The following is a 20,188-nucleotide window of genomic DNA, read 5'->3' on the forward strand; positions in this document are numbered from 1 at the left end:
ACAAAAAAACTGCTCTAAGAAAATATTCACACACGCACCTTCGTTATGCGTCCTATTCTAATCTATTTGACCAATCGTTACATTCACGCTATAAGCACGCTACAAGCAACTTGCCCTATTTTGAGGTTAGAATCGTTTTCAGTAGTCGACATATCGATTATCATTCGCTGGCCTGGTCAGCAACAACGCTGGCAGGGCGTAGAAATTCTCGGTATGTTTTCAACTTGGAAATTGTTCATTTTCTTCATATTAAACGATTCATGAAAGTCTGATCGTTGATTTCGCTTAAAATGAAGCGTTAATATTATTGCAAAACATGGCGCAATCTATTTTCGACGCTTTAACAGGTAAAACTTTTCTATCATAGAAATAGGTGGGGTTAACCAACAAGTATCTTATTTATCTTTCTCTTTAAAAAAAAATTTAAATAGTGTTCTAGAAATTTATGATAATTATTTTGTCTGCTTTATAGGTGTATCATTGGACAGTCCTTCTGTGCAATCGTTATTGGAGTCTCAGACTCTAATAACTGAAGTTGAAGAATCAGGTGGGTTTTTGATGAAGTAACCCTGATAACCTATTAATTGAAATTGTTATATCATAGAAGCTTTTATGAGATAAATTTATAATGGATATTTTTATGCTTTGTATTTAGCAATCGATCAAGATGAGGAAGATATATTTCAATGTGGAAAATGCAAAAGCCAATTTACATCATTGCACATGTTTGTGCTGCACAAAAGGACACATCAAAAAACACAAGAGCAAACAGTAGATTTGAGTCAGTTTTTGGTGAATGATGAAACCCAGACTGTTCACACGGAAGACAATAGCGAAGATGTATCACAATTTCATCCACAAGAAACATTTGTTCAAAATGATCAACTTAGTGAACCAATTATACTTGAAGAATCTGATATGCTATTTAGGTAAATATATACATATATACGTACATATGATTAAATGTGTTTAATGTATATGTAAATTTCTTAATGAACGATATATCATTTATTTACTATAGTATGGATCAAGAAGGTGCTAATTACTTTACAACAGATTCCACATTTAGTGTTCCAATTATATTAAGTTCAGAAGGTTTGGATACTTTTGCAAACTCCACTATTCCAGGGGATAACGATCCCATAAAAGATGATTCAAACGAAGTACCTCAAGTTCTCCAAAGTGATATTTCTCAAGAACAAAACATTAACAATACACATAAAGTCGACGTACCAATAACTGAAAATGCAATAACAGAATCTGAAACTACTGCTACTCAAACACAAAACTTAAAAGTATGTACTTTAATGAGATGATAAATTGTGATTATCAATAATGTCTTTATTTAAAGTTGCTTATTTATTAATAAAAATTTTCTATTACAGTATAAGTGTGGTTATTGCAGCAAACAATTTTCAAAAAAATTTTATTGGCAACAACACGAACGTTCTCATACAGGGGAAAAACCATATCAGTGTGTTGTATGCGGGCGTGCATTCGCACAGAAATCAAACGTTAAAAAACATATGTCGTCACATAAAGTATGGCCGGGAACCGCTATACACTCCTTACCCCCAGAGGTATTTTAAACATTTTTGCACAGACTTATAATTTTTTTTTTTTCGTTTTTTAATAGTTCATGATCATTGCTAGGCACCACCAGATGGAAGCATAGATCGCACCTATCATTGTCAGTTTTGCAAAGAAATATTTGATTCGTACAAAGCTCTAAAGGGCCATCTTATAGTCTCTCACTTAGCACTGAAAGTGTACAAATGTGTGCAAAGTAGTTGTAGTATGATGTTTGCTGAACTCGAAGATTTCTTAGAACATACTCGCAGTCATAAAAGATCAGAATATCGTTGTCATGTGTGCGGTGAAGTGTTTAATACTCTGTCTGATCTTGGGCTTCATCAATACGCTCACTCCGTCCAAAAACAAAAAACAACAGAGAAATATTACTGTTGCTCTGTTTGTAAATCCTCCTTCTCTAATTTGGAGGCTTTGCAACATCATACAGAAACCACAACGCACGACTATGCTTGTCTACATTGTGGAAAGAGTTTCTTGATCGAACGATTTTTGCGGCGTCATTTGAAAACACACGCCTCATCTGCTCGATTTGCATGCGAGGATTGCGGAAAGGCCTTTAAAACTGAGCAATACTTAGCCAATCATAAGTTAATACATAGCGAGGAAACACCGTTTCTATGTCCAGTGAGTGATTCTATAGTCGATTAAGAAATTTGTAAATTGTTTTAAATTTCATATATACATATCCGTTTATTATAGCATTGCCCAGCTAGATTTAAGAGAAAAGATCGTTTGGGTCGTCATATGCTGATTCATGATCTAACAAAGAGATTAAAGTGTCCCTTCAGAACTTACTTAGGTTGTATGAGTGAATTTTCACGACCTGATAAATTAAAGCGTCACTTACTGACGCACAGCAATATCAAAAGATTTAGTTGTAGTCATTGTAATCGTAATTTCCATCGGGCACAAGCTCTTAAACATCACGAAATGAATAAACATAGTTTAAAATGTGAAATTTGTTCACACGTAAGTGTTATATTCGATTAGATAAGTGGGAAATTCATAATACATGTAGAATACTTATGTTTAAAAATTCTTTTATAGGCATTCAAAACTAAAGAACAATTGCTAACTCATAATTGCGATCAGTCGAACGAGATTAAGAAGCACATGAGTTCACAGTTACCTAAGAAAGCTTCTGGTTCATTTAAACCAAGGAAACCTACTCCAAAGAGACAAACATCATCAAAGACTGGAATTGGACTTGCTGATAAGGAAAAAGTAGAGAAATTTAAGGCTGACGAAATACAAAGAAAAGTAATTACATAACTATACAATTTGAAAAACTAACATTTATTCTTATTTATTACTTATTATTATACAATATCTTATACTATTATATATTTATTCCTATTTCAGATCACCTCTGAAATGTTAAAGTCTAATGATTACAAAGATGACGTCTGTACCAAAAAGATAGAGAACATTTCTGTATCAAAAGAGATCGGTTCAACAATCGAAGCTCTTATTAAATCTGATGCAACGGACAATGAAATCAAACGCAACACTGACACATATTTGGTACAACAGACAGCCGAATAGAGTTTTTAAATATATTTTTTAATTGTATTTAAATATTATAATATAGTCTAGACTGTAGATAAGTTGACATACTACGTGCAATGGGATCATTGGCAAACTGCAAATTGCATTTTATAATAGTATATATAATATTTTGTAGTTTACATATCTGTGATAATTGTATTATAAAATATATTAATATAAATAACTTATATCTATCTATCTCAAATATTTTTAATGTCGCCTTCCTTAGGCCATTTGGAATTTATGGATGTATTAAAGAAAAAGATGTTTGTGTCAGTGAGTGTATTTCATTTTACTCGATTCCCATTTAGTGTACTAATAGAATTCCATTCCTTGCTCTTACAAATTAGCAAAAGGATATTATACCGTGCGTTACGGATGCTGGAGTGCAGTTTAAGATAATGTTTAAAAGGAAGTGGTCGATAAAATTGTAATTACCACTTCCTTTCTTTTATTAACGGTTCGGCTTTGGTTCAGTAGAAAAAATACAGCGCTTTTAGGCACTACTAAAAGTATTATACCTTAAAACTAATGTATATTTAAATAAGTAGTAGATTATATTTTAACAGATGATTTCTCGAGGTTCTTACCAAATTGCTAATATGGAAGCAGCGAGACGGGACCAGTCTTATAGAAGCTGTGTTTTATCACTGATAATATTCTTTTTTCTCTGTATGATTCTTATCCTAGCCAGTTTACCGTGGAAATTATACCGCTCCTATAATTCTGAAGAAAAAGGTGAATATGCAGGAACAATACAGGTAAGCTTATTTTTGATATTATGAAAATTGTGGAAGAAAACAATTAGATAAAAATAATTATATCGACACAGCATCATTATCAAGAACATCATACAGAACATGAAACTGAAAGAACAACCACTACTACGGATACAACTAAATTATTAATTACTACAACTTCTATAGATGAAATGAATTCAATAGAAATAGAAACAGAAACAACATTAAACTTTGAAGTATTCACTGAAAACTCTCGTGTAATAAATGATACAAATTCAGATATTGTTGATTCATCTAAATCTAATATCGAGACTAATACGGAAGATTTATCACAGACGGAAACTTACAAGGAAGCTGCAGCTGAAGAATTCGATAATTCTTCGACGGCTAATATTAATATTACAGAAAATAGTACATCAATTTTGACGAAAAAACATCAAGAAACAGATACTACAGAACAATATACTACAGAAACTTTTACTACTACTGATTCGGACAATATTAATCAAGAAACTCTCCTCGAGGTCGAAGAGTCGACAGAAGATGTTATTAAATCGACAATGAAAGAAGAAAATGTCACGATTAAATCTACCACTAAGGATCAACAAAATGAACGATATTCTTCAATATTAAACAATGAGACTACAAGTACGACTTTTAGTTCACCAATTGATAAGCCAGTGTGTCACGAGGGTGAATGCAAAAATTTGGCCAGCAAGATATTATTTTACATGAATCATACGATTGACCCGTGTGAAGACTTTTATGAATACGCTTGCGGTAATTTCGAGAACAATCCTCAAATCGTAGAATGGAATTTGGAGGATGCAGCTTATCAACGTATTTTAGGTGAGTATAGTTCTGCTTTTTGCTATATAAAAAAGAATTATTTTATCAATAAACTATTCTTTAAATATTTTTCAATTCTTAATTAATAAATATTGTGTAATATCAAGTACTAAATATTTAACTTTGTTTCTAAGTTATGTTTTTTTTTTTTTCTAATCCTTTTTCTAAATAATTCTGTGTTGCTATGAAGCATTATTTAGAAAAGTATACAAAATAAGTAAGAATATAAGAAGTGACAATTCTCACATGCAACACATTGTTTTAATTTGAATCAGGACAAATGCTGGAAGAAAATGAGAAAAATATATCTTCTATTTTCACCACCTATTACAACAGTTGCATACAATACGAGAGTATCAATCGGACAGAAAGAATCAAGCTGGGTACGCAGAAAATACACATCTAATTATTTAGTTTCTAACTTTGAATACAAGTTTAATGTATAAGAAATAATATAATATTTTTCTTATAGCGAGAGAGGCGTTAGACAAGGTAGGCAAGTTTTATACTAAAACAACATGGCCTGAGAACCATACAAGCCTTACCGAACTACTCGCTACACTATTATTAAAAAACAGGTAAGAAATTGAAGACAACGACTGTACAAAAATATAGCATATTACTTTCACTTAATATATTTATCGTTTGCTTTTCTAATTCTCTAGCACTTTACTGTTCGACATAGTTCCGGATCTTAACGAATATTCTTCGACATTCACCCTTAAAATAAGCCCAACGACATACGATAATCTTTTTGAGATAGACGAAAATAACGAACTCTGTTACGCAAATAAATTGAAAAGAGAGAATGAGACGGTGAATCTAGAAGAATTGTATACGGAATATGAAACATGCAAAGTACATATATATATATATATGTATATGAATCAAGATAAGAAAAAAACATGCTCTGTTAATGAAAACTTATAACAAACGTGTCTTTCTTATTTTGTTTTATTAGGTTGATACGAAAAAGTTAATAAAATCCATTTCTGAATCCTTGACGATGCTTGGGATATTCAACGAGCTGAACAATACGTACAATATTTCTCAATACATAAATTTAACAATCATTAACATCGATCTGTATATATTGCAACAATTTTTCGCAGTAAGTTTATCGAGTTCTTTTCGCGATCGAACGCGTTCCCTTGATTGTTTCTTATGTTTCAGAATTTTCCGTCTAAGAACAAGATCCGCGAGGCGGAACTTATGAAAAATTACACTCTCGTCACTGTCAAACAATTGGATAGCGAGTTTAAAATCGTAAGGGAAAGAGTTTATACCTGTTTAAGTTAAACTGATTCGTTCTATTTAATAGATATATTATATAACATACTTGTAGATAAATTGGTCGCATCTAATTTACTTGTTAACGAACGAAAAGGTTAAACCGGAAGTAAAAGTGCAGGTTTATTTTTACGATGCCCTATCTAAAGGATTGAAAAATCTGGAACAGTTGGAAGAAGAAGACCCGATGATATTGCATAATGCATTATTAGGATTATATGTACGCAATCTGTATCACAAGGTATAGTTATATTCCCTGATTAACGTCCTCTTTTATGTCTTTTTTAATTGTATTTTTCTTCCTTTATTTCTTTTTTTTTGTCTTTGTTTGTTTCTAGTTAATTATATCAAAACATCCAGATGTTAAAAAACACTGCCTTCGCATCGCTGCCAACGTTTTAATCCCAGAAGCTTCGAATTTATACATCTCTTCGTTCACAAATGATCAACTTACGTATATGAATAAAACTGTAAGTTCATATACTCTGATTATTCGAAAACATTGTTTACTAGGTGACTAATCAGTATCATATAACTTAATAGATACATAGTTTATTTGAGACACTTAAGGAGACCCTAAAATTAAAACTCATGGATGTAACATGGATTACAGAAGCGGAACGTAACGCATCGATTGCAAAAATAAATAATCTTAATGTTGTCGTACCTGATATTTCATACTATACTGATAGTAAATCAACTTATAGAAAAATTCTAGCAAACCAGGTACGAAAAACTATTTCGGTTTCTAATGAGATAATAAGCACATGTGCATAATTGTTTATATAATATCAAATAAAAGATTAAAGAATACTATAATAACTAAAAGTTATTGAATGACATATTAACGACAGTCTAATTTTAGATAAATCTGACAAATAACTATTTCGAAAATTCAGTGATTTTGATGCAAAGATACCGAAAATTAATATATGCAGAATTATTTACAAACCCGGGGCATCCTGCACAAATGTAAGTTTATAATTGAAATTATATATATGAAATAGTTTAAAGTTGTTGAACTATATATATTAATATATATATATATATATATATAGATGGACACATTACGCAACACCGTACCAATCTAAAGGGCTCGCGATTTACGGATTAAACCTCGTTGTAATACCTTATGGTGTAATTGATTGGTCCATGAAATACAATGAATCTTCATTTAATTACATAAAACTGGCAACACTTGGTAACATAATAGCACACCAAATTGCTCATCATTTTGACGCAAATGGTATATTAGCAATATACAATTTTATAATATACTAGCGATCTGTCATCGTTATAGAATCTGAACGTTATCTGAACGTTATAGATCTGTAACTTATTAGTATACTTTCAAGAAAATTCGGAAAAATCTTATCGTCTACATATACTTTTTAAATATATATCACTAGGTATCTATTATTGGAATGGAAATCGCAATGCCAGTTCTCTATTAAACGATGGTGATTCTACAAACATGAATTTCAAAGATTACATTGATTATCAGCGAAATGTTCTCTATAAAAATTCTATGGCTATGACATTACCATTTACAGGACAGAACGTACTTTATAAGGTGAATTCATATATTTGTTTTCTTTCTATAAAATCGTTACGATGCAAAAATATTATTTTAAAGTAATACGTCTAATTAGTATTACGTCTTTTTAAACGCAATCACTCTCTTTTTGTTTCAACGCGTTTTAGATTTCCCAATTGACTCTAAATGAACGTCTGTCCGAGGCGATGGGACTCAGATTAGCCTACGATACTTTGACTCAATTGATGTCTAAAGAATCGTGGCTTTATCTTCCATGGCTTGAACTGGATTTCAATAAGTTATTTTACCTCATCTATGCTCAGGTACTCTTGTTATAGTAAGATTTATGGCATTGACATTTTGAATAAAATAACAATCGTTATAACTATTACCATTACCTTTTTATCATGATTTTTATAGATGTACTGTACAAAGACTCCACTTACGTCATCGTATATATCATTGTACGAGAACGAACAGTTACCAAATCGAATTCATATTTTTGTTTCTGCATCCAACAATAGGCTTCTCGGTGAAACTTGGAACTGTCCAGAAGGTTCACGGATAATGCCAAGTTATGTATGCAGTGCATTTCCGTATATTCAATGTAACGAAGAAGCTACGATAACGTAACGTGACGCAATAATTATATAAACTACGATTCGTAAATGATACGACGATCAATTTTTTTATAAGGAAGCGTTATTAATTGGTAACGACGCTCTTCATTTATTCTCAGGAACATATTTTTCATAACATTCACACGCAAACAGGCGCAGTATGCAAAAATCAGACGAACTCAGGTATTCAACAGCCTATTACATTCGAAACTGCGGCTTTGTATGATCTTATTATGCGACTAGAAAATTTGACAGTGTAAATAATTCACCCTTAAGTCGAACGTTCCTTGTTGTGGATTTGTTTACAACTGCTTCTTTTCCAGCAAACCCATAGATTTTGTAGAATGAACCATGTCCCCTAGAACACACATAAATTGTTACAAACATTCATTAGTCCAATATTCTATCTACCAATGATGGACTGAGCTGTGACGAAAAATGTATATTTATATAATACATATAAAATATATATTAATTTAAAAATATTTTCATGCATTCATATGTATAATTATCCTTAAATTATTTTTACACTTATTATTATTGTATATACCCATATATTCTTATGTAAACAGGTATAAAAATTCATATTTTTCAATATCAAGGACAAAAAACAAAAGCAACCATAATAAAATTTATTTGATTTTTATAACATTTAGTCAAATAACAGATTGCAAATGATTTATATGACACTCCTGCTTTACATTTAACAGCCAGTTAATTATATGTCAATAGCCCAGTACACTATCGGCTTAAACATTATTTAGAGGAATGTAGTAGACATCACACATACCACTGCTAGGGGTTACATCCAGATGACTGTTGTCTAATTGAGTGATACACTGTTTTGAAGTAGCTTTCTTTTCTGTCTGAAAAGACAAGAATCATGCAAAGGGCATAGAAAAAAGGACACAAATAACTATACAGTTAGTTACAAATTTTCAAATTTAATTTTTGAACTAAATACCTCAAAGTACCGGTGCCACAGAACACAGCCATAAACACAAAGAACTGAGACTAGGGACTGGCAAAGTAACCACAAAAGAATGTTTAGTGCTTGAGTACGTTCAAATAATGCAGCACCATGCCTTATGCACAACAATGCTTCTGTAACCATAATTGCACCATAGACCCAACACTGAGTCCCTACTCTACTACATGTTGGATCTGTTACATACATGTAGTATTGCCTATAATTATGTTAAAATATTATGATTCTTATGTAATAAATTGTTATAGCTATTATAATAAAAATTTATATGTTTAATATAGATCTAGCTTATTCTATTATAATTCTTCCCTACCTAACAGAAGGTGCAACTATAACTCCAACTAATACCAATCTTGCCACAACAAATGGATGAGAGGGCGGAAATTCGTATACATGTTTCAAGAAAAATGTATTTAGTTCTGAAACCTGCCAGAATATTACCAACTGACATAGAGCAACAAATCTCATATATGTGCAAGTTGGATCCAACCATCTAATAGCAGTCCAACTACCAGGTGTAAATTGTAGCATTGCCCTTTTCAATTTTCCAGTAGTGCTCTCAATGTCAAGGATGCTTACCCATTTATATTCTCTCATTTCTAATAGAGAGCAAATTTTTAATCCAACCCAAATACCCAAACCATTACAGACAACAACATCAAGTATAAAAGCATCCCACCAGCATTCCACGAAATTTGGTAGTAAATGAGCAAATGCTATTTCTGTTACTTCCCACATAACACTAATGGCCCAAAGAATACCAAGATGACGAATAAGGATTGCTTTAAAGGCCCATCCTAAAAAATGGGCTACTGCAAAAATATCTAAATGATTCCATATCTTTTCAACTGTGATTTCTGAACAATTAACACCGTATTCTTTGTCCATGTCAATGTGAAACGATGCCAAGCGAGGATCTATCCACACAAAGATTTTTCTGACTGTTTCATAATCTTGAAACAGCATAAATAATAGGCCCATTAGATACAATACACTACAGCCAAATACGAGTCTCCACACGACAGGATGAGGTCTCGTAAATGGTCCATTTGGAAATGTAAGTATTGATATAATCAGAAAAAAAAATATAATACAAAGTATTCCAGCCCAAATGTTATCCTCGACACTGGTAGTATTCCTGTATTAAATTAATACCGATATTTACAAGAATTAACACATGTATAATAAGATAATTTGAATATTTAATTACCTAGTGAATGCGGAATATATTACAGCACCGATTGAGATGAGAAGCAATGTAATGCTGTGCGGTTTATAAAAAAATTCGATCGAAATATCATCAACCGGTCTTTCATTGATATTAGGGAAACTGTCCGTACCGTGTCGTAATTTGTGCCCTTCTATGTTATCTGCACTACTCCGGCAATTTACGACCTTATTTTCATCATTTTTGACGAGTCTCTCTAAGAGACTGTCATTCATGGATTCTTCATTAGTTGTCATCCCGATCAAGTAATTATTTGTCTTAAAATCGTATCCTGATCATTTCATACGTTGCTTCGCCATGTTCTCACCTTTTTTGGTTTCAATGTGCACTACCGCTATTGAGGAATTTACAAATCACAGCAGGCACGAATTATGAATCAAGAAAGTATTACGGTGATCAGTTTACTTCCACTTGTGTGAATACAGTTAAAGAAAAAGAAAGAGATTTGACGAATTATCTTGTTTGCAAATCAGCTGATTGGACATCGGACACGAATGTATTTCTTTGCGAACGGGCCATTATATAGTTAACATTATATAAGTTCAGAAACTCTCATGCTGGGATAGACCCCTTTTATGAGGACGGGAAGTTTCTTGTATCGTCCACCAAAATTAAGTCGCTGCAGTCGAGTTATGAGTGGATTCATATGAACTTGTAATTTTCTTCTTTCAAAGCAAAACTTCTTTTTTCAATAAGCTCAATATAAAAATACACCAGAGTTTCTGGTGGATAAACCAAAAAATGTTCGAAATACAAAGGTCAATTATAATTGTGTTTATAATTCTATATTTTTTAAATATAAATAATATAATATAAAATTTTATATTTTCTTTATAATTGTTATATTTAAAAGATATAAATAAAATTTAAAAAATATATAATTATAATATATAAATATAATATAATCCGTCGCTGCAGCACTGTAAATAGTGGCTCTGCGATCGAGTTATAAGTAGTTTTATATAAACGATTGTAAAGAAAATATAAAATTTTATCTTTTCTTTATAATTGTTATATTTAAAAGATATAAATAAAATTTAAGAAGTATATAATTATAATATAAATAATAATTAAATATATAATTATAATATATAAATATAATATAATCCGTCGCTGCAACACTGTAAATAATGGCTGTGCGATCGAGTTATAAGTAGTTTTATATAAACAATTATAAAGAAAATATAAAATTTTATCTTTTCTTTACAATTGTTATATTTAAAAGATATAAATAAAATTTAAAAAGTATATAATTATAATATAAATAATAATTAAATATATAATTATAATATATAAATATAATATAATCCGTCGCTGCAACACTGTAAATAGTGGCTCTGCGATCGAGTTATAAGTAGTTTTATATAAACAATTATAAAGAAAATATAAAATTTTATCTTTTCCTTATAATTGTTATATTTAAAAGATATAAATAAAATTTAAAAAGTATATAATTATAATATAAATAATAATTAAATATATAATTATAATATATAAATATAATAAAATCCGTCGCTGCAACACTGTAAATAATGGCTGTGCGATCGAGTTATAAGTAGTTTTATATAAACAATTATAAAGAAAATATAAAATTTTATCTTTTCTTTATAATTGTTATATTTAAAAGATATAAATAAAATTTAAAAAGTATATAATTATAATATAAATAACAATTAAATATATAATTATAGTATATAAATATAATATAATTCGTCGTTGCAACACTGTAAATAGTGGCTCTGCGATCGAGTTATAAGTAGTTTTATATAAACAATTATAAAGAAAATATAAAATTTTATCTTTTCTTTATAATTGTTATATTTAAAAGATATAAATAAAATTTAAAAAGTATATAATTATAATATAAATAATAATTAAATATATAATTATAATATATAAATATAATATAATCCGTCGCTGCAACACTGTAAATAATGGCTGTGCGATCGAGTTATAAGTAGTTTTATATAAACAATTATAAAGAAAATATAAAATTTTATCTTTTCTTTATAATTGTTATATTTAAAAGATATAAATAAAATTTAAAAAGTATATAATTATAATATAAATAATAATTAAATATATAATTATAATATATAAATATAAAATAATCCGCCGCTGCAACACTATAAATAGTGGCTCTGCGATCGAGTTATAAGTAGTTTTATATAAACAATTATAAAGAAAATATAAAATTTTATATTTTTTATATTTTTATATTATATTATTTATATTTAAAAAATATAAATAAAATTTAAAAAATATAAAATTTTATATTTTCTTTATAATTGTTTATATAAAACTACTTATAACTCGATCGCAGAGCCACTATTTACAGTGTTGCAGCGGCGGATTAAGGAACTGTGCTATAGAAAAGGGTCTACCCCCACCACGGAGGTAGATTTTACGTTCACAATATCCATAGCCGTGCAGTGTTAAACAGCTGTGCTCGTGTCATCGTTAGTCCTTGCGCCAAAGTAGAATTCTTTCGTCTGTTATTGCACTTTGTGTTATATATTTTTTCGAAAAATTCTTATATTTCTAATAGAAGATGTCGGATTATTTGGACGTTGAAGCAGAAGAAAGTGAGGTAAATAATAAAGTGATACAATACGGACATTTGTAAACATATAATCTAATGTTTCGTGGTTTCGTAGGAGGAGGAGCAACTTGATGTTAAAGAAAAGAAAAAACTTAAGAAATTAAAAGTGATGGAGGTCAGTGAGGATGAAGATGATGATGAAGGTATGTGAAAATGTTTAATACAAAAAAGTATTTAGTTACTGCTTCCTTCAAAGTTTCTGAAGGTTCTAGGAAATACATTATTACTTTAGAATACATTAAATATTAGAGTAAAGATTTATATATCATTAATAATATGTAAATTTATATTTACTAATACTTAAAAACATCTTCCTTTAAATTATATGTATGTTTAATATTTAGAAGATGAAGGAGAAGTTCCAGGACTTATTGATGATAGTCCTATCGATGATGATAATGACGATGAAGATAGTGATGGATCTGATGATTCTAAAAAACGTAAAATAAGTGATGATGAAGATTTTGATGATCGTTTAGAAGATGAAGATTATGACCTACTTGAAGAAAATTTGGGAGTTAAAGTTGAAAGGGTATTCATAGTTGAAAAAAAAGTTATATAAAATATTTCAAATTTATATTTCATACAATTTTTTCAATATAATATCATTTTTTAGAAACGTCGTTTTAAGCGTTTACGTAGAATACAAGATGAAGAGTCAGAAGGGGAAGAAGAAAGAGAGACAGATGATGGAAGAGATGCTATTGCCAACGAATTGTTTCAAGGTTCTGGAGAAGTAAGTTTTTAAGTAAAATGTATATTTGACTTGTTTAGTAATTTACTAAGTTAAAAAAATTAACTACTCTCATTTTGCTATATAGGAGGATGAAGAAAGAAGTGATGTTAGTCATAGAGGTGAAGAGGAAGGGTGTGATGAGGAAGAAAGTGATGACGAAGATGATTTTATTGTGGATGGTGATGGAATACCTATAACTGGAAAGAGGAAAAGGAAAAGACCTATATTTTCAGATGCGTAAGTACTGTTTCTATTCTTAAAATAAACTATAAAATTTCATTATGATATAGTTATTTATTTTTGTATTATATTTTTGTTATAGTGCATTGCAAGAAGCCCAAGATATTTTTGGCATTGATTTTGATTATGATGAATTTGGAAAATATGGAGAGGATGAGTTTGAAGAGGAAGAGGAGGATGAATATATTCATGACCAGATAGAAGACCGCCCAAGGCCATCAAAAAAATATCTTAAAAGAAAGAGCACAAGGAAAAGTATTTTTGAAGTATATGAACCTAGTGAACTTATACGCGGACACTTCACTGATGTGGACAATGAGGTAATATTTCGAATTAATTTTAATTTATCATCAGTGATTATAAATAAGGCTTAAATTTAATATTATATCTATATAATATTTTATATATATAATATGATAGTACATATATATACTATTATAACTTTTGCCCATTTTAGATTCGTACTACAGACATTCCTGAACGTATGCAACTTCGTACTGTTCCCATTATACCTACAGCGGAAGGTTCGGATGAATTAGATCTTGAAGCCGAATGGATATATAAATGGGCATTCTGTCAACCAACAATTTCAATACAAGATTCTCATTTAAATGAAGAAGCCAAAGAAAGAGCTAAAAAGGGTCCGCAAACAATCGGCAAAATTAAGAAAGCCTTAGATTTTATGCGTAATCAGAACTTCGAAGTTCCGTTTATTGCATTTTATAGAAAAGAATACGTGTTGCCAGAGTTAAACATCAACGATTTGTGGAAAATTTATAAGTTTGATGTAAAATGGTGCCAATTTAAACAAAGAAAAGAAAATTTATTGAAACTCTTTGAAAAGATGAGGAATTTTCAATTAGATGAGATTATGAAAAATCCTGATGCTCCATTACCCGACAACATACGAGTTGTTAAAGACGATGATATTGAACGACTTAAAAGTGCTCAGACTTTTGAAGAATTAAATGATATTCATCGACATTTTATGTTGTATTATAATCAGGATGTGTCATCCATGCAAGAAATTGCACGTAAGAAGGAAAAACAAGCACAAAGGAAAGCTAAATTGGAGAAAAGAAAGCAACGACTTCTAGAAGCTGAAGAAAATGGAGAAGATCTACCTGAAGAAATTCCTGATGCAGAGGATGAAGAAGAAATAGACGATTCATTAAAGCAGCCGGTTAGAAAAGGTCCTTACTATATTTGCAGAAAAGCTGGCTTAGACGGATTTACTAAAAAATTTGGTCTCTCACCCGAACATTTTGCTGAAAATCTTCGAGATAATTATCAACGTCATGAAGTAGATCAAGATCCAATAGAACCTGCAATAGTAGCAAATGATTTTTGTTCTGCAATATTTACGACAAGTGACGAAGTACTTAAAGCTGCACAATTAATGGTTGCAATTCAGTTAGCGCACGAACCATTAGTTCGTAAATGCGTTAGAGAAATGTATATGGAGAGAGCAAAAGTGTCTGTAAAACCAACTAAAAAAGGAATAAAGGAGATAGATGAAGGACATGCCATTTATGGATTAAAATATATTAAAAATAAGCCTGTACGGGATCTTGTTGGTGATCAATTCTTAAAACTAATTGTAGCAGAAGAAGATAAATTAATTACACTTTCCTTTAGTGACATGATAGAAGGAAATACTAGCAATAATTATATCGATGAAATAAAGCAACTTTATTATAGAGATGAATTTAGTAAAAGTGTCCAAGATTGGAATGCATTAAGAACTGGTAGTGTTGAAGTAGCTTTAAATCAGATTGTTATACCTCAATTGAAAAAAGAATTGAGATCCAATCTTTTATTAGAAGCAAAAGAATGCGTTATGAAAGCGTGTTGCCGCAAAATGTACAATTGGATAAAAATTGCTCCATATACTTGTGAATTTCCTGATGAAGATGATGAAGATTGGAATACTAGCAAAGGAATTCGTGTGATGGGTTTAGCATATGTGCCTGATCCGTTTCAAGCTGCCTTTACTTGCATAATTTCTCCAGAAGGAGAATGTACTGATTACCTAAGATTACCGCATTTATTGAAACGTAAAAATAGTTTTAGGGAAAGTGAAAAAATATTAAAAGAGGCAGACTTACTAGGAATTAAAAATTTTATTGCCACAAAGAAACCACATGTTGTGGTAGTAAGTGGTGAATCTAGAGAAGCATTAATGATAGTGTCTGATATAAAAGAATGCATAGCTAATCTTGTAAAAGAAGAACAATTTCCTACAATCCAAGTGGAAATATGTGATAATGAACTTACTAAAGTTTATGCAAATAGTAATAGAAGTATATCTGAGTTCAGAGATTATCCAGAATTATTAAGACAAGCTATATCTTTAGCAAGAAAAATACAAGATCCTCTATTAGAATTCTCTCAGTTGTGTACCATAGATGAAGAAATTCTGTGCCTTAAATATCATCCTTTGCAAGATCAACTTCCTAAAGACGATCTTATAGAAAATTTATATTTGGAATTTATAAATCGTATAAATGAAGTAGGAGTAGATTTAAATAGAGCAGTTCAGCAGCCTTATACAGCAAACCTAGTTCAATTTGTGTGTGGCTTAGGACCTAGAAAAGGACAGGCTCTGGTTAAGATTTTGAAACAAACTAATCAAAGATTAGAAAATAGAACACAGCTTATAACAGCATGTCATATGGGACCTAAAGTGTTTGTCAATTGTGCTGGTTTTATTAAAATTGATACAAATAGTTTAGGAGATAGCACAGAGGCATATGTAGAAGTACTAGATGGCTCGCGTGTACATCCAGAGACATATGAATGGGCAAGAAAAATGGCAGTAGATGCTTTAGAATATGATGATGAAGGTGCGAATCCTGCTGGTGCCCTAGAAGAAATTCTTGAATCACCAGAAAGATTAAAAGATTTAGATTTAGATGCATTTGCAGAGGAGCTTGAAAGACAGGGTTTTGGAAACAAGTGCATTACTCTTTACGATATAAGAGCTGAACTAAACTGTAGATACAAAGACCTTCGTATACCTTACCAATCTTTAAATAGTGAAAAATTATTTGATGTTTTGACTAAAGAAACTCCGGAAACTTTCTATGTCGGTAAATTAGTTTTGGCAACAGTTGTTGGTATAAGTCATAGAAGACCTCAAGGAGATCAATTAGATCAAGCGAATCCTGTTCGAAATGATGAAACCGGATTGTGGCAATGTCCATTCTGCTTGACAAACGATTTTCCAGAATTGTCCGAGGTATGGAATCATTTTGATGCTGGTGCATGTCCGGGGAAAGCAAATGGAATTCGTTTAAGGTTGGATAATGGGATATCTGGATATATTCACGTAAAAAATCTGTCTGATAAACATGTCGCTAATCCAGAGGAAAGAGTACGTGTCGGACAAGTAATTCATTGTCGTATAATTAAGATCGAAGTAGAACGATTTAGTGTCGAATGTACTAGCAAGACGAGTGATCTTATTGATAAAAATCACGAATGGAGGTAAAGTATCAACAAATAATTATAATAACTTTATTTATAATCATTTCAACAAGTTCCTCAATTAATATTTTACGTGTATTCATTTTAGACCTCAGCGAGACGTTTATTATGAAGTAGAGGCAGAAGAAAAAGATACAAAAACAGAGGAGGATGCTAAGAAATCGCAACAACGCCAAACTTATGTAAAACGTGTTATAATTCATCCTAGTTTCCATAATATAAGTTTTGCAGAAGCTGAAAAGTTAATGCTAACTATGAAGCAAGGGGAAGCAATAATACGACCTAGCAGTAAGGGATTTGATCATTTGACCGTAACATGGAAAGTCACAGAGAATATTTATCAACATATTGATGTAAGGGAAGAAGGCAAAGAAAATGCATTCTCTTTGGGTCGCAGTTTATGGATTGGCAATGAAGAATTCGAAGATTTGGATGAAATTATCGCTAGACATATTAATCCGATGGCTGCTTATGCTTTGGAACTTTTAGATTTTAAATATTATAAAACAAGTGTAGAAGGCATTAGAGATAAAGCAGAAGAAATTTTGAAGGAACAGAAGAAGCAAAATCCTGGAGGGATACCATATATTGTGTCTGCAGCTAAAGTATGTTCGAAAATATTTAATATTTGCTTATATTCCTACTTCAAAATTTTTATTTTTCAATTAAATTAATATTTTTTGTTATACATTTTAGAATTATCCTGGAAAATTTTTACTTTCGTATTTACCACGAACTCGTTGCCGTCATGAATATGTTACTGTAGTACCTGATGGATTTCGATTTAGAAGTCAAATGTTTAATAGAATAAATGACTTGTTCCGCTGGTTCAAAGAACACTTTAGAGATCCTATACCAGGACAAGTTACACCTGGTACTCCACATGGAACTATGACTTACAGAACACCATACAATGGTACTTCAGGAGTGAATAGACTCTTATAATACTAAGAATTTGTATCCTATAATAATTTTTATTCTACTGAAATTAACTTCCTTTTTGTATGTTTTTTTTTTTCAGGAGTGAATCCAGATACAATACAGAGGGTAGCCCAGAATATGCCACACCACATGTTACATTCACTCTCGAAAGTAGCAAATCAAACTTCACATCATTATCCACCATACACTCCAGGAGCTGCTAGTGTTAATAACTATGGAATGTATGGAAGTACGCCTTATACACCTTCCGGCCAAACTCCGTTTATGACCCCCTACCATACACCACATCATACGCCTCATAATCCACAAACACCCAGTCATTCTCAAGGACCATTCTTACAACCAATTCCTCCAGCAATGAATTCAAATTCACATAGAACTGCAAGATTACATAGATCTGTCTCTAGTACTTCTGATGCAACGAATTGGACAAAAGCGGCGGAAGCATGGGCTCGATCAAAGCAATCTTCGAAAGAATTGTAAGTTGATTTATTTTTAGTCGCCTATATCAAAATAATAATGAAATATTCATTTTCTAATTTTAGTAATACTAATAATGAAATATTCATTTTCTAATTTTAGTAATACTACTCCAAGATACGATGAATCTAGAAAAACGCCACGAAATCAAGAAGCTCAAAATGGGAGAGGAGCAACTCCGCGCAATAGAACCCCATCTGCTCGTACTCCGTCTTATAAATCTCCTAGAGAAACTCCATTTACAAATTCTAGTCCCCGGAGTATGTCTCTAAGTGGAGATGGTACTCCCCTATATGATGAAAGTTGGTAATCATACGTTTTACATATATGTAGTATTTTACGTATATGTAGCTAGAACAATTGGTTATTTGAAACAATACTCTACCGAATAGAGTATATATAGAGTGTATTTATTTTCCGCCAATTGGCACAAAGCATTTTCTCTATCAAATATTTATTACTAGTACAATTTATACATTTTTTATAGAATCTTTTTCGAGATTTTTGTTACAAATGTACAATTTTAATCGAGAAGTATCTAATATGTATATAAGTAAAAGCGGAGGAAATTAAGAGAATTGATTTAATGCTAATTGTATATTTCAGTTTAGCAAAACATATCTTATCACGCAAATGTTGTATTCTCTCTTTATATGTACATAATGTTTAAAATGTTCTACCTCAATGATATTACATCTTCGAACTATCAATTTTATACAATATACCTATTTATATTTGCTCAAATATATTATATTACCATTTAGTTCCATAAATTATTCAAACACAGATACTGCCTTAATTCAAAAATATATGTATAAGTTTTATTTGTATAGTAATTGACTTAATACCGATGTAGTAATCTAAGCACATGTAATTTTGATATATATTTTATTATAAAGGATTAAGGACATTAAATATGTGTTAAATAAAATGGTCTTCTTTTTTTCTTCCCAACCCTTCATAAGCTAATGATTATAATTACAAATGTCATTATTTTGATTTTGATTGCTTTTTAATAATTGTTTATTATATATAACATAATAATATATATTTAAGAAATACGTTCAATATATATTAAAAAACCTGATAATGTAGAAACAATCATACTTAGTACACAAAAGAAGCATGTTCCTTTGTTTTAAAGATTATTTTATAGTTATAAAACAAAATATATATGAAACATATACATGCATTTTATTAAATATTTTGCATAATGGTTTGCATAATTGACTGACATGATTTTAATAATGTAAACTGGTTACTTACTATAAAGAAAAATAAAACAAAATTTTCACATTTTTCAGTA

At 30.6% G+C, this 20,188-nt stretch overlaps 4 protein-coding genes across 6 annotated transcripts; 3 read left to right on the top strand and 1 right to left on the bottom strand.

Moving 5' to 3' along the window:
• Positions 1–45: 45 nt before the first annotated feature.
• Positions 46–3,417, top strand: LOC139996076 (uncharacterized). Of its 2 annotated transcripts, none has more exons than XM_072020144.1 (9): positions 46–211; positions 473–547; positions 656–929; positions 1,022–1,295; positions 1,386–1,580; positions 1,654–2,217; positions 2,293–2,562; positions 2,641–2,853; positions 2,956–3,417. In XM_072020144.1, exons 1-9 carry the CDS (start codon positions 46–48, stop codon positions 3,136–3,138), a joined length of 2,214 nt encoding a protein of 737 aa, XP_071876245.1. In that variant the 3' UTR covers positions 3,139–3,417. The 2 variants fall into 2 exon arrangements, with proteins under 2 accessions (XP_071876245.1, XP_071876246.1); XM_072020145.1 differs by having other exon boundaries at positions 161–347.
• Positions 3,418–3,556: 139 nt separating this feature from the next.
• Positions 3,557–9,445, top strand: LOC139996074 (neprilysin-1). The gene is made up of 15 exons (XM_072020138.1): positions 3,557–3,902; positions 3,974–4,730; positions 5,006–5,113; positions 5,203–5,308; positions 5,396–5,588; positions 5,692–5,841; positions 5,904–5,996; positions 6,076–6,261; positions 6,359–6,490; positions 6,564–6,746; positions 6,886–6,992; positions 7,079–7,266; positions 7,430–7,593; positions 7,725–7,880; positions 7,978–9,445. Exons 1-15 carry the CDS (start codon positions 3,711–3,713, stop codon positions 8,188–8,190), a joined length of 2,928 nt encoding a protein of 975 aa, XP_071876239.1. The 5' UTR covers positions 3,557–3,710; the 3' UTR covers positions 8,191–9,445.
• Positions 5,775–10,943, bottom strand: L(3)77cdf (phosphatidylserine synthase 1 homolog l(3)77CDf). The gene is made up of 5 exons (XM_072020146.1): positions 10,376–10,943; positions 9,479–10,303; positions 9,142–9,364; positions 8,968–9,043; positions 5,775–8,535 (listed from the first exon to the last, which is right to left on the bottom strand). The coding sequence occupies exons 1-5, from the start codon at positions 10,627–10,629 to the stop codon at positions 8,480–8,482; spliced, it is 1,434 nt and encodes a 477-aa protein (XP_071876247.1). The 5' UTR covers positions 10,630–10,943; the 3' UTR covers positions 5,775–8,479.
• Positions 10,944–12,817: 1,874 nt separating this feature from the next.
• On the top strand, positions 12,818–19,805 carry LOC139996003 (transcription elongation factor SPT6). 2 transcript variants are annotated; one of them, XM_072019967.1, is made up of 11 exons: positions 12,818–12,995; positions 13,060–13,138; positions 13,340–13,527; positions 13,612–13,731; positions 13,817–13,968; positions 14,054–14,291; positions 14,429–17,460; positions 17,549–18,065; positions 18,157–18,376; positions 18,482–18,881; positions 18,985–19,805. In XM_072019967.1, exons 1-11 carry the CDS (start codon positions 12,945–12,947, stop codon positions 19,190–19,192), a joined length of 5,205 nt encoding a protein of 1,734 aa, XP_071876068.1. In that variant the 5' UTR covers positions 12,818–12,944; the 3' UTR covers positions 19,193–19,805. The 2 variants fall into 2 exon arrangements, with proteins under 2 accessions (XP_071876068.1, XP_071876070.1); XM_072019969.1 differs by having other exon boundaries at positions 12,818–12,983; positions 13,051–13,138.
• Positions 19,806–20,188: the final 383 nt, after the last annotated feature.

Source organism: Bombus fervidus, chromosome 17 (assembly GCF_041682495.2).
Source record: "Bombus fervidus isolate BK054 chromosome 17, iyBomFerv1, whole genome shotgun sequence".
Lineage (NCBI taxonomy): Eukaryota > Metazoa > Arthropoda > Insecta > Hymenoptera > Apidae > Bombus > Bombus fervidus.

What these genes read in the sequence shown, in the direction of transcription:
- LOC139996076 (XM_072020144.1), top strand. Translation starts at nt 46, where the DNA reads ATGCGTCCTATTCTAATCTATTTGACCAATCGTTACATTCACGCTATA. An exon ending in TACACTCCTTACCCCCAGAG is followed by an intron (nt 1,581 to 1,653) that starts GTATTTTAAACA and finishes GATCATTGCTAG; the next exon opens with GCACCACCAGATGGAAGCAT. An exon ending in AATGTGAAATTTGTTCACAC is followed by an intron (nt 2,563 to 2,640) that starts GTAAGTGTTATA and finishes ATTCTTTTATAG; the next exon opens with GCATTCAAAACTAAAGAACA.
- LOC139996074 (XM_072020138.1), top strand. Translation starts at nt 3,711, where the DNA reads ATGATTTCTCGAGGTTCTTACCAAATTGCTAATATGGAAGCAGCGAGA. An exon ending in GACAGAAAGAATCAAGCTGG is followed by an intron (nt 5,114 to 5,202) that starts GTACGCAGAAAA and finishes TTTTTCTTATAG; the next exon opens with CGAGAGAGGCGTTAGACAAG. An exon ending in GAAAAATTCTAGCAAACCAG is followed by an intron (nt 6,747 to 6,885) that starts GTACGAAAAACT and finishes GTCTAATTTTAG; the next exon opens with ATAAATCTGACAAATAACTA.
- LOC139996003 (XM_072019967.1), top strand. Translation starts at nt 12,945, where the DNA reads ATGTCGGATTATTTGGACGTTGAAGCAGAAGAAAGTGAGGTAAATAAT. An exon ending in AGACCTATATTTTCAGATGC is followed by an intron (nt 13,969 to 14,053) that starts GTAAGTACTGTT and finishes TTTTTGTTATAG; the next exon opens with TGCATTGCAAGAAGCCCAAG. An exon ending in AAGCAATCTTCGAAAGAATT is followed by an intron (nt 18,882 to 18,984) that starts GTAAGTTGATTT and finishes TTCTAATTTTAG; the next exon opens with TAATACTACTCCAAGATACG.